At 43.9% G+C, this 12,930-nt stretch overlaps 1 protein-coding gene across 1 annotated transcript in view; it reads right to left on the bottom strand.

The window, feature by feature from the left end:
• Positions 1-7,252: 7,252 nt before the first annotated feature.
• adamtsl3 (ADAMTS-like 3) overlaps positions 7,253-12,930 on the bottom strand; it is a gene marked incomplete at both ends in the record, with an annotated part of 203,791 nt that continues 198,113 nt past the window's right edge. Inside the window, 2 exon segments of the mRNA XM_079161155.1 lie at positions 7,253-7,371; positions 8,045-8,259. Of these exon segments, the coding sequence (XP_079017281.1) occupies positions 7,253-7,371; positions 8,045-8,259 (334 nt within the window).

Here is a 12,930-nt window from a genome sequence, read left to right as displayed (position 1 = left end):
GTGGACTGGTTACAGTGGGACAGAGAGGATGAGTGGACTGGTTACAGTGGGACAGAGAGGCTGAGTGGACTGGTTACAGTGGGACAGAGAGGCTGAGTGGACTGGTTACAGTGGGACAGAGAGGCTGAGTGGACTGGTTACAGTGGGACAGAGAGGCTGAGTGGACTGGTTACAGTGGGACAGAGTGGCTGAGTGGACTGGTTACAGTGGGACAGAGAGGCTGAGTAGACTGGTTACAGTGGGACAGAGAGGCTGAGTGGACTGGTTACAGTGGGACAGAGTGGCTGAGTGGACTGGTTACAGTGGGACAGAGTGGCTGAGTGGACTGGTTACAGTGGGACAGAGAGGCTGAGTGGACTGGTTACAGTGGGACAGAGAGGATGAGTGGACTGGTTACAGTGGGACAGAGTGGCTGAGTGGACTGGTTACAGTGGGACAGAGAGGCTGAGTGGACTGGTTACAGTGGGACAGAGAGGATGAGTGGACTGGTTACAGTGGGACAGAGAGGATGAGTGGACTGGTTACAGTGGGACAGAGAGGCTGAGTGGACTGGTTACAGTGGGACAGAGAGGCTGAGTGGACTGGTTACAGTGGGACAGAGAGGCTGAGTGGACTGGTTACAGTGGGACAGAGAGGCTGAGTGGACTGGTTACAGTGGGACAGAGAGGCTGAGTGGACTGGTTACTGTGGGACAGAGAGGCTGAGTGGACTGGTTACAGTGGGACAGAGAGGATGAGTGGACTGGTTACAGTGGGACAGAGAGGATGAGTGGACTGGTTACAGTGGGACAGAGAGGATGAGTGGACTGGTTACAGTGGGACAGAGAGGATGAGTGGACTGGTTACAGTGGGACAGAGAGGATGAGTGGACTGGTTACTGTGGGACAGAGAGGATGAGTGGACTGGTTACAGTGGGACAGAGAGGATGAGTGGACTGGTTATAGTGGGACAGAGAGACTGAGTGGACTGGTTATAGTGGGACAGAGAGGCTGAGTGGACTTAGTGGGACAGAGAGGCTGAGTGGACTGGTTATAGTGGGACAGAGAGGCTGAGTGGACTGGTTATAGTGGGACAGAGAGGATGAGTGGACTGGTTACAGTGGGACAGAGAGGCTGAGTGGACTGGTTACAGTGGGACAGAGAGGATGAGTGGACTGGTTACAGTGGGACAGAGAGGCTGAGTGGACTGGTTATAGTGGGACAGAGAGGATGAGTGGACTGGTTACAGTGGGACAGAGAGGATGAGTGGACTGGTTACTGTGGGACAGAGAGGATGAGTGGACTGGTTACTGTGGGACAGAGAGGATGAGTGGACTGGTTACTGTGGGACAGAGAGGATGAGTGGACTGGTTACTGTGGGACAGAGAGGCTGAGTGGACTGGTTACAGTGGGACAGAGAGGCTGAGTGGACTGGTTACAGTGGGACAGAGTGGCTGAGTGGATTGGTTACAGTGGGACAGAGAGGCTGAGTGGACTGGTTACAGTGGGACAGAGAGGCTGAGTGGACTGGTTACAGTGGGACAGAGAGGCTGAGTGGACTGATTACAGTGGGACAGAGAGGCTGAGTGGACTGGTTACAGTGGGACAGAGAGGCTGAGTGGACTGGTTACAGTGGGACAGAGTGGCTGAGTGGACTGGTTACAGTGGGACAGAGAGGCTGAGTGGACTGGTTACAGTGGGACAGAGAGGCTGAGTGGACTGGTTACAGTGGGACAGAGTGGCTGAGTGGACTGGTTACAGTGGGACAGAGTGGCTGAGTGGACTGGTTACAGTGGGACAGAGAGGCTGAGTGGACTGGTTACAGTGGGACAGAGAGGCTGAGTGGACTGGTTACAGTGGGACAGAGAGGATGAGTGGACTGGTTACAGTGGGACAGAGAGGCTGAGTGGACTGGTTACAGTGGGACAGAGAGGATGAGTGGACTGGTTACAGTGGGACAGAGAGGCTGAGTGGACTGGTTACAGTGGGACAGAGAGGCTGAGTGGACTGGTTACAGTGGGACAGAGAGGCTGAGTGGACTGGTTACAGTGGGACAGAGAGGCTGAGTGGACTGGTTACAGTGGGACAGAGAGGCTGAGTGGACTGGTTACAGTGGGACAGAGAGGCTGAGTGGACTGGTTACAGTGGGACAGAGAGGATGAGTGGATTGGTTACAGTGGGACAGAGAGGATGAGTGGACTGGTTACAGTGGGACAGAGAGGCTGAGTGGACTGGTTACAGTGGGACAGAGAGGATGAGTGGACTGGTTACAGTGGGACAGAGAGGATGAGTGGACTGGTTACTGTGGGACAGAGAGGATGAGTGGACTGGTTACTGTGGGACAGAGAGGATGAGTGGACTGGTTATAGTGGGACAGAGAGGCTGAGTGGACTTAGTGGGACAGAGAGGCTGAGTGGACTGGTTATAGTGGGACAGAGAGGATGAGTGGACTGGTTACAGTGGGACAGAGAGGCTGAGTGGACTGGTTACAGTGGGACAGAGAGGATGAGTGGACTGGTTACAGTGGGACAGAGAGGCTGAGTGGACTGGTTATAGTGGGACAGAGAGGATGAGTGGACTGGTTACAGTGGGACAGAGAGGATGAGTGGACTGGTTACTGTGGGACAGAGAGGATGAGTGGACTGGTTACAGTGGGACAGAGAGGATGAGTGGACTGGTTATAGTGGGACAGAGAGACTGAGTGGACTGGTTACTGTTCATTCGTCTCAATATGAATTTTCCGCATCTGATCACATTGCATTTCTCCCAGGTTTCATTCCTCTCTCTTGACACTCTCCCACACTGATTTGCTCCAAATCCATAAATTCACTCCCTGTCCCGTGTGTCTGCTGAGCTGCCTCAAACACATTTTTAGCTCCTATGTCGAGAAACTGGGGTCTAGACATAGGAGCTTATAGTTTATTACCACTTTTTTATTAACGCTTACACGGATGTTTTAGATTCTGTAGCTCCTGTCATACCAGAGATACTCACAGGTCTAAGTTAAGTCTCAGGTCTCTTATGTTTGTAATGAACGTTCTATCATCTGCTGCATGCCATCCGGTCTGCTTAGAACACGAATTCAAAGCGTTATCATCACTCCTTTACATATACTGTATCAGCATTTATTACTTGTTTGATATATTATCACTTTAAGTAGGCTATTGCAATGCAATATGAAAAAAAACACAATGAAAAATATCTTTTATAATGTTACTCAGGGTAACAGGAAAGTATTGCTAATTTATCAGGCATGCAGTAGTAACTAACTTCTTTTTTAATAACAGCCAGAGTACAGCCGTGTACTGCATTTTTACACTGCTATCCAGCTAATGACAACTAATAAGTCATTTAACATATCCATGTCAGGTCTCCAGTCTAAAGGACTGTGGCTCAGTGATAGAGTGGGTCGTCCTTCAATCAGAGGATCGATAGTGGCAGGTGGCTCCTTGCATGGTACCATCAGTGTATAATTGGGTTTGAATGGGTGAATGATGACATGTAGTGTTAAAGCGCTTTGAGTGGTCGGAACACTAGAAAATGACCATTACCAAGTCACTGAAGTGCGACTTGAGTCTAAGTCCAGATCCCCATCTCTGTCCTCTCTGCTCTGTTGTCTTAGTGCAGTTGCCAGGTCTGAGCTCTGTCCTATCTCTAAACAAAACCTTTACTACTTGGACGGTAGTTTGCTAACAAAATGAATCCATCTATAGCCTACTACCTGAACGCAGGGGTATTCAATTAAAGTTCAACGAGGTCCATTTAGAGAGAATTTCGTCATACAAAGCTCCGGAATATTACAATAATTGCTGATAATTTAGTTCCATATACATTGAAGTAGCCTACCAGTTGTATTAACGTCTGTATTTAGTCAACAACTGACTGAAATAAATAAAGTTCAATTGATTAATAACTAAACAATATTTTCAGTTTTCAAATTGATCAGGATGAATTATAAATAATATTTACTCTAATAATAAATAAATGCTTTTCTCGTTTCAAGTAAAATAAGGACTGGATTTAAGAATAAAATATATAACAAAAAGCTTTTGAAAAACGTGCATCTTAAAATAAAGTACTTCATTTTAGAAAAATGTATTTCACTGAATTGCCCTGGAGCTTTATATTCAGTTAATTCAGGTGTGAAGTGATGTCAACCAAAAAAGCCACAATATTATATTCTTCTCATCTTCTAAAAAGAGAAATTTGTGTTCAGGGACTTTTTCAAAAAAATGCAAGAAGAAAGTGCCAGCGGCTGCCTGTCGCAGCAGCTTTAGGACCGATACAGGAGAACATTCCTGCCCTCTGCTAGAACACAGTTTAATGAATCACCTCTGGCCACATCGTCATCCTTCAAATGACAACAACGCTACACAGTTGTTGCTTGTTGTTGGTGATCCTTGCACTACTGTTCAGTTTGTTTAGTTTACCTAGTTGTTCATTTAATACCATTCTAATTCATTGTATATACTGTGCATTTTGAGTGCTTTTATTTAATTTTGTATTATATTTCTTCAAATTTAATATCTGCTGTTATTTTATTGTACTGTATATATTGTGCATTTCCATGTGTAATATTTTATTTTACTCTGTAAATTGCTGCTGCTACAAACTAATTTCCCCCTAGGGATGAATACAGTTTATATCTGTGGTTATTAAACCACTTGTTTCAGCTCTATTCCTCTCTGTTCTCTGAAATGAGAGCTGGATCAAGCATACAGGCAGAGACTAGGTCCATATTTATAAAGTGATCACACTGTCTTTATTCCTTTGCTATGTTATCTAAAGCACTTAAATCATCTGTTGTACTACATTATCTCCCCTCAGTACAGCTGCATGTCCACAAACAGATACACTGTATAGCCATCAGTAGCCTGGGGGAAACAATGACTAATGCATGTTACCGTGTGGAATTTCACAAATGAGATATAAAACATCAGAGATATCACTTTATACACAAGCAAATAAAACCAGGTGAATGGCAGCAAACATACCACCAAATCAACATATACTCGTGCTTTATGCTCTAAGATCTTCAACGGGAGTTAAAAAGACACCTTAACCACGAATAAGTAAGAAAATAAAAGTCGCACACAATCTACATACACTCAATATAAGATATTGCACTGAGAACATAGTATATACAAGACATTTTACAATGCAGCACATTAGTATGATAAGCGAATAGACCAGTCAGTCAAAATCCGTGTTGTGGTAGTGACTGTAGAGTCCTCTGCTCTTCACATGTAATATCAAAATGATTTTACAAAAGCTTCGGTATTGTCATGGTTGAGAATAGAGTGGCGTTGATGGATATGTAAATATGAATTCATGTTCTCACAATTGAACCAACAGCAGCTGCTCTTTTCTCATCAGTGACATTTGACTACAATCACAACCCAGCACCTTCACACAAGTGAATGGTGTCAGGATTTTGATCCCAAATTGTGTTTTTAAATTTGACCTGACATTGATATCGTAAGTTATGCAACCCTAGGAATTATGTTTACACTGGATGATGCTGCAGTACATGATTTGTGCCACTTCAGTGCCAATGCAAGAAGCATTCTATCCTTTAATGTAGTAAAGTAAGGTTGTGGAGGCCGGAGGGGTGGATTGGTGTGGAGCACATCTAACTTTCCTGCAGAGGATTGAAGTTTGTGACCCTAACCCATACCAACAGGTTACCCCTTTTCTTACCATCCTCGTCTAGATGGCCAATCCCACCTTGGTACACCTTTCTATCTCCTTGATCAGCCTTGCATCTTTGAGTCTTGGACTCTCTTTCTGGGCCTGGCTTTTAATCCCTCGACCACCGCTTTGCCCAAACTCCAACCGTGGCGGCCAGGATGCCCCACCACAGCCATGTTTGCCTTAGATGTCCCACTGTCTCCTGGATTCTTTTTCTCTGATCTCTCTTTTCTACTTTCCTGCCACTTCTTGGTTCGGGACTCCTGCTGGCTGAATGGGGTTCCACACGGTGTGTTGACTCTTGCCTAGTCGATGGCGACTCTTTACCTAACCCGGAACCTGACGTAACCATGATCTTTACTAAACCTTGCTCAGAGTTGCCTATCCTTTAACCATACATCAACCATTGCTTATTTTCCATAACCATCATCTTTTCCCATCCATAGCCATCACGTAATTGCAACACAGATAGAGTAGAAATAGATCCTTTCAAAAGTGTTGGCACTGAACCGATTCCAGGGTTTTCAGTTCAGTATCAACATTCCATCTGGTGATAAGGTTTGTTGAACAGATGTGAGGTTTTGAAGACCGACACGACATTCTGAACTACTGAACTCTCCAACAGTGGGTTCTGTGGGGATGGTTTTGGGTCAATATCTTTAAATTGGAAATTCTTCAAGAATTCAGTGTGTCTACCAAACATTCAAAGTTATCAGGATGGAAAAGCCTTTGAAACAGCATCAGAAGACACTAACACACATGGGATACTGGAACCTACAGAAAGGGTCTTGAGGTTAGCAGCTCTTTAAAGCAAGGTGACATACTGTACCGCATTAATGGTAGGGAAAGTCAGGAATATATTAAATGGCAGTTTTGATACTATTTGGGTCCTATGTGCAGTTTTCGTCATTGATTTTCATAATAACTAATATCCAATAATATTATTCAATCCTTATGGGTGCAGTCACTTTCAGTTTTTACCTCCAAGTGAAGTGGTTTGGACAGTACTCCCTGTTTACAAGCTCTCTTAGTTGTAATAAACCGGAATTTTGTCTGAAACAAAAAACTATTTCACGAATAAATAAATAAAATATGTGTGTGTATGACTGCATTAATTGTAAGCTCTTTTCATGAAGCTGATGAATTGATGAACCTCAATTATATCAGCAGTGTCTGATAACTCATAAAGGACAATACTGTCAAACCTCAGTCTAAGGGTTGTTTACAGGAGCAGTGGTACATGTACAATAAATGTGGTTGGGCCACCAAAAAATTATATAATCAATGAATGTCACTATAAACTAAATGTTCAGTTTTTGCAGGAGAGTCCAAACACTCCATTTGATCCACATGGGGAACACTTGTCCTTATATTAGGAGGTTGGGTCCAAATTCGGAAAATAAAGCCCCTTCATCTTTCCAAGCTGTTTAGGTTCCTTTGAAGAAATGAACACAATGGACTGAATCTTGTCCAGTTTAATGCATCCTTTCATAGATAATGTCTTTTCAGTATTTGCACAGTCATTCGTCTCATGTAGACCATCTGTTTTACAACATGTAGTGTGGCTATGACTGCTCACGGCCACTAAGTGGAGTCTGGATCTTGTGAACAGGACACACAGCATCTCTGTTGGTACATATCCAGGTAACACAGCTTCAGTCTCTTCACCACACTGCAGTACTGGGTGGTGTCCTTGCATTCACCTGCATGTGAACAAAACACGAGATACAATCACTAAAGAAAAATGTATTTGCAATGTTATTTTACAGCTCCCAGAATTCCCTTGAAAGACACTGATGTAACTGTATTTTCCTAGAAATGTCCCTGGAATGGACTACTGTGTAATTTGGTAATAATTAAAGGCAGGGGCAGAATTATGGGTAAGTACTGTACTTAATTATATTCATATTATATACTGGAAATTGGAACATCATTTCATGTGTATTATCTCTATACGTCACATTTCTTTAGCTATTATGGCATATAGCATATATAGCATCTTAGTTAGAGAACCCAAGGCAGTGCCTGATAGTCTACCCTCATTTGGAAAACAGACAGATCTATTAGAACACTTCCAATGAATAGATTATAATGAATTGCTGTGTAACATGTGTACAATGAAGCATTTTCCAATAATAACATATTTACTTGGGATTAAATGGATTTCAGTCATTCATTCAAGGAAATAATATGCTCAGAAACTGTACACTTTTTTACTGGTTAACACTAATATAATTCAAATAAAACAGTTTTTTGATTACAAAATGTAATTTTCCTTGTGGTGTCACACACACACACACACACACACACACACACACACACACACACACACACACACACACACACACACACACACACACACACACACACACCTACTTCCACAGCTGGTGGTGTTGCAGTGCTGCCAGGTGGGGGGCTGCTGGAGCCAGGCACAGTGCTGGTCGGCCAGAGTCCTGCCACTCCTGCGGTGAACACAGTCCACCCTGCGAGACTGAAAGCCACTCCCACAGACTACAGTGCATGCCCGCCACACACCAGGACGCCACTGGACATCACACAGGTCAGAGGAACAGTTGCGTACCGACGCAGGCCTGAAAGACAGAAGTTTTAGTTTGAGTGCTACAGTCATTACTTTTGAACTCATTGCACTTTTGCACTCCACTTTTCATAGATCTCCTGGAGCTGTTTCACAAAGCAGGTTTAATGTGTTCTCTGGAGAACCATGCAGGGTAAAACCTGGAACCCCATTAAGAGTTTCAAGCACATTTAACAATTTTGTTTCGATAATTAGGGACACATATTGTTGTTTATTAAAGGAACCACTAAACATTTTGGGAAATACCTTGATAATTTTTTTCCCCATAGATCAGATGAGGAGAGCAGAGCTGGAGTCAGTTAGTTGGAGTTAGCCTAGCTTAAAATAAAGACTGGAAGTGTTACACCCCCAGAAAAAGGGGTGGATGAATAATCACGAGAGTGATATATAGTTTGCTTCTCAGCAGAAAGTTTTTAATGTTCGTCGACAACAAAAACACAGAGCAAAAAAAAGATCGCGGGTATTTTTCTAACGCCACTCGGCGGAGACCAAAGCAATCGATTCCCGACTCGAGATCAAAACCACACTGTAGATCAGTTTAACACTACGTATCTCAACTCGTACAATTCAGAACAAAGCAACCGATGCAAGAAAACACAATGTTATTTCAACCACGTATTCATGTGTCATGAGTCCTATCAATCACATTCAATACACCATGAAATTACTATTTCCCTTAATTAATAAAAGTGCATGTTTTTCAACTTGTCACACTCTCTCCTACAAAATAAATGTCGTCCCGACATTAACTCAAACATTTTCCATTAAACAGTCTCTTATGAACTTGACACTGAAGATCTTCTTCTGTAATCTGGTGCTTGAACAAAGGTCAAGGGTCACAGCTCAAATACAGTCCATATTCACAGTTTTCTTTTTTCTTTTGACTGTCCATTATAACCAGTACATACATTGTCCTCAAAAACAGTCTGTAAGAACAATCAACTAGAAGTCCATGGTTCTAACCAATGTTTCTTCTGTAGGCTCACTTTTTCTAGAGTACATACATACAGGGTGACTGAAGGTAGTATGGCTGTAAGGGTGGCAACCATGGGACCCGTCCTAGTGCGGGGTAGAAAGGTAACAGCTGTGGTGTTGACTGGATGTTGTAGCATGAAGGGGTACCAAGCTGATCATAGGTGATGCGTCTTGGCGGATGTCTCTCTCTTTGTGGCAGCTGGTAGGCCGGCTCTACAGGTTCAGCAGCAGCACTTGATGATGGAGAGGTATCTGGAGAGTGATTATCAGGCAGATTTCCAGCGGGTAAGTTTATCTCCTCATCAGGCAAGTTGTCAACAGGTGTGCTGGCCTCATCCAGCTGATCTCCATCAGGAGGCTGTGCTGGCATGGCAACAGGGACTGTCACTCCAACTCTCTGTTCCACTGACGGGGGCCCATGTTCAGGCTCCATCTCTGGTTCGGCAGGCAACGTGGAAACCTGAAATGGCTCATAGTGAAGGTCATATTCATCTCCACTGTCTTCATCAGACTCTTGAAGCTGTAATGCAGGCTGGTGTCTTCTTTTCTGGTTGCTTTTGTCATTTTTGGTCACTTCTGGTTGTGTCTCAAAAGGTAGGTGGTCACAGGACATGAGCAAATTTCTGTGCAGGACCCTGGAGCGTCCCTTACCCCTTTCTGGTCTTACTTCATAAATCGGCAGGTCAGACCTCATTTGCCTCACTACCGTGTGAACTGTGTCCTCCCAATAGTCACGGAGTTTTCCTGGTCCTCCTCTTGGTGTCAGGTTTTTGATCAGAACTCGCTCACCAGGCTGTAGCACTGAACTCCTAACTTTTATGTCATAATGCTTTTTACTCCTTTCAGCAGCTTTTTGAGCATTCTCATTTGCAATGGCATATGCTTCCTCCATACCTCTTTTCCACCTCTCCACATAGTCACGCTGGTCACTGGAACCTGACTCTGTGTACAGTCCAAACAGCAAGTCAACTGGAAGCCTAGGTGATCTCCCAAACAGAAGGTAGAATGGTGAATAACCTGTCACATCACATCGGGTACAGTTGTAGGCATACAGCAGTTTGTTAAGAGACTCCTTCCAGTTTGATTTCTGTGTTTCAGTCAGTGTCTTAAGCATCTGCAACAAAGTCCTGTTCATACGCTCCACTTTACCATTTCCCATCGGGTGATAGGGTGTTGTCCTAGACCCGGCCATGCCACTGAGTTGTTTTAACTGAGTGAACAACTGATTTTCAAATTCTCTCCCTTGGTCATGGTGGATGCGAGAGGGGAACCCAAACTTCAGAGAAAAGTCATTGAAGATGAGATTTGCAGCAGTTTTTCCTGACTTTGACGTGGTGGCATATGCTTGAACAAAACGTGTGAAATGGTCCACAATCACAAGGATGTACTCATATCCACCTTTGCATCGGTCGAGATGTAGGAAATCAATACATACCAGTTCAAAGGGCTGTGTTGTCACAATATTTGTCAGGGGAGCTCTCATTTCATGGCATGGCTTTTTCTGCTTGAGACAGGTGCAAGCTTTAGTCACATAGTGTTCAATGTCAGATTGCATATATGGCCAGAAGAAGCGGTCTCGTACTAGAGATACTGTGCGATCTGCACCTTGGTGTCCCATGTTATTGTGCAACTCTTCTAGCACCTTTCCTTTGTACTGGTCTGGTAGGACCAACTGCCTACGGCCTGTGGTAGTCCTGTACAAAACACCCTCACTGTCAATTGTCAATTTGTCCCATTCTCTGAACAGACATTTTGTTTTTGGACTGAATGTCTTTAGCTGTTTAACTGGCGGTCTGGAGCCTGACAGTTTGCAGTCTAGCAGTGGACTGATGTACGGATCTGATTTTTGTGCATCTCTTAACTGCTCTTTTGGAATGGGGCTGACTGGTGCTGTGGCTGACTCATCTGCAACTGAGACCGACATGGATGCAACGGAAAATGACAACATTTCAGGAGACTTTGCTTGTACCTCAACTGCTTGGATCGTGGCAGCGATGGTGTCGGGTGGCAGCTCCTTAGAACATTCTCTCATCAATGACTCTGCATCCAGTGGCATCCTTGACAAAGCATCTGCGTCACTGTTCTCTTTCCCTGGCCTGTACTTTATTGTAAAGTGGAAATCAGCCAACTCTGCAACCCACCTGGAAGTGGTCGCGTTCAGTTTTGCAGTGGACAGGACGTATGTGAGCGGGTTGTTATCACTATACACAGTGAAGGTTGGAGCATAATACAAATAATCACGGAATTTGTCAGTGATTGCCCATTTTAAAGCTAGAAATTCTAACTTTCCTGCATGGTAGTGATAGTTCTTTTCAGCTGCTGTTAATGAGCGGGAGCCATAGGCAATGACTCTCAGCTTGCCATCTTGTTTTTGATACAGGACTGCTCCCAAGCCTTGGTGTGACGCATCTGTGTGTACAACGAATGGCTGAGTGAAATCAGGGAAGCCCAACACTGGTGGGTGGAGCAAACAGTCAATTAATTGTTCAAGTGCCAGTTGGTGCTGATCAGTCCATGTGATTGGCTTTTTAGAGGGCACGACATGACTCACGTTCTTTGTTTTTGATTTTGTTGTTTTGTCAGGGACCTCGTCTGGGTCTTTTTTCAGGAGGTCATACAGACAGCTTGCTTTCCTGGAGAAGTCTTTGATGTATTGTCTGTAGTAGGTGAGTAGACCAAGCATTTTTCTGAGCTGACCCACATTCTGCGGCCTGATGTCTTTCAATGCCCTGACTGCTTCAAAATCAGCTGGATCAACTTTGCTGCCCTCTGCAGACACTATTCTTCCCAAATAACGGACCTCCGGTTTTAAGAGATCACACTTACTTGGTTTGAGTTTGATGCCATACTCCCTGAGGCGTTTCAGCACTTTTCGCACATCATCCACATGGCTTTCAAAGGTCTTACTGAAAACCAGTGTGTCGTCCAGATAAGGGATGCAGATGTTATCCCGGAGCCCTTCCAAACATTCCTCCATACAACGTTGGAAGGCAGCAGGGGCGTTCATGAGGCCAAAAGGAATGCGTATCCACTCATAAAATCCCAGCGGTGCCTCCAAAATGTTACACCCCCAGAAAAAGGGGTGGATGAATAATCACGAGAGTGATATATAGTTTGCTTCTCAGCAGAAAGTTTTTAATGTTCGTCGACAACAAAAACACAGAGCAAAAAAAAGATCGCGGGTATTTTTCTAACGCCACTCGGCGGAGACCAAAGCAATCGATTCCCGACTCGAGATCAAAACCACACTGTAGATCAGTTTAACACTACGTATCTCAACTCGTACAATTCAGAACAAAGCAACCGATGCAAGAAAACACAATGTTATTTCAACCACGTATTCATGTGTCATGAGTCCTATCAATCACATTCAATACAATACACCATGAAATTACTATTTCCCTTAATTAATAAAAGTGCATGTTTTTCAACTTGTCACAGAAGCAAGGGGGAAATGAATCCAAAGTTCAAAAATAAACCCTGTAAACACCCTCAAAACTCACTCATTGGCCTTCTGTGTCTTGTTTGTTTGATGCATAAAAAAACATAAATGTTCAATGTCAATGAGTGAAAAACTGATTCTAGAAGGAATTATGTGTTGGAAAATCTTTTTTTACGGAAAAGTTCAGCCATCTGTAATACGGCTGTGGGTTTTGTCCCTCATTATAATCAGATGATGGCTATACTGTCA

The sequence above is a fragment of the Pholis gunnellus genome, assembly GCF_910591455.1.
Source record: "Pholis gunnellus genome assembly, chromosome: 1".
NCBI lineage: Eukaryota > Metazoa > Chordata > Actinopteri > Perciformes > Pholidae > Pholis > Pholis gunnellus.
This window is presented reverse-complemented; position numbering and strand designations above follow the sequence as displayed.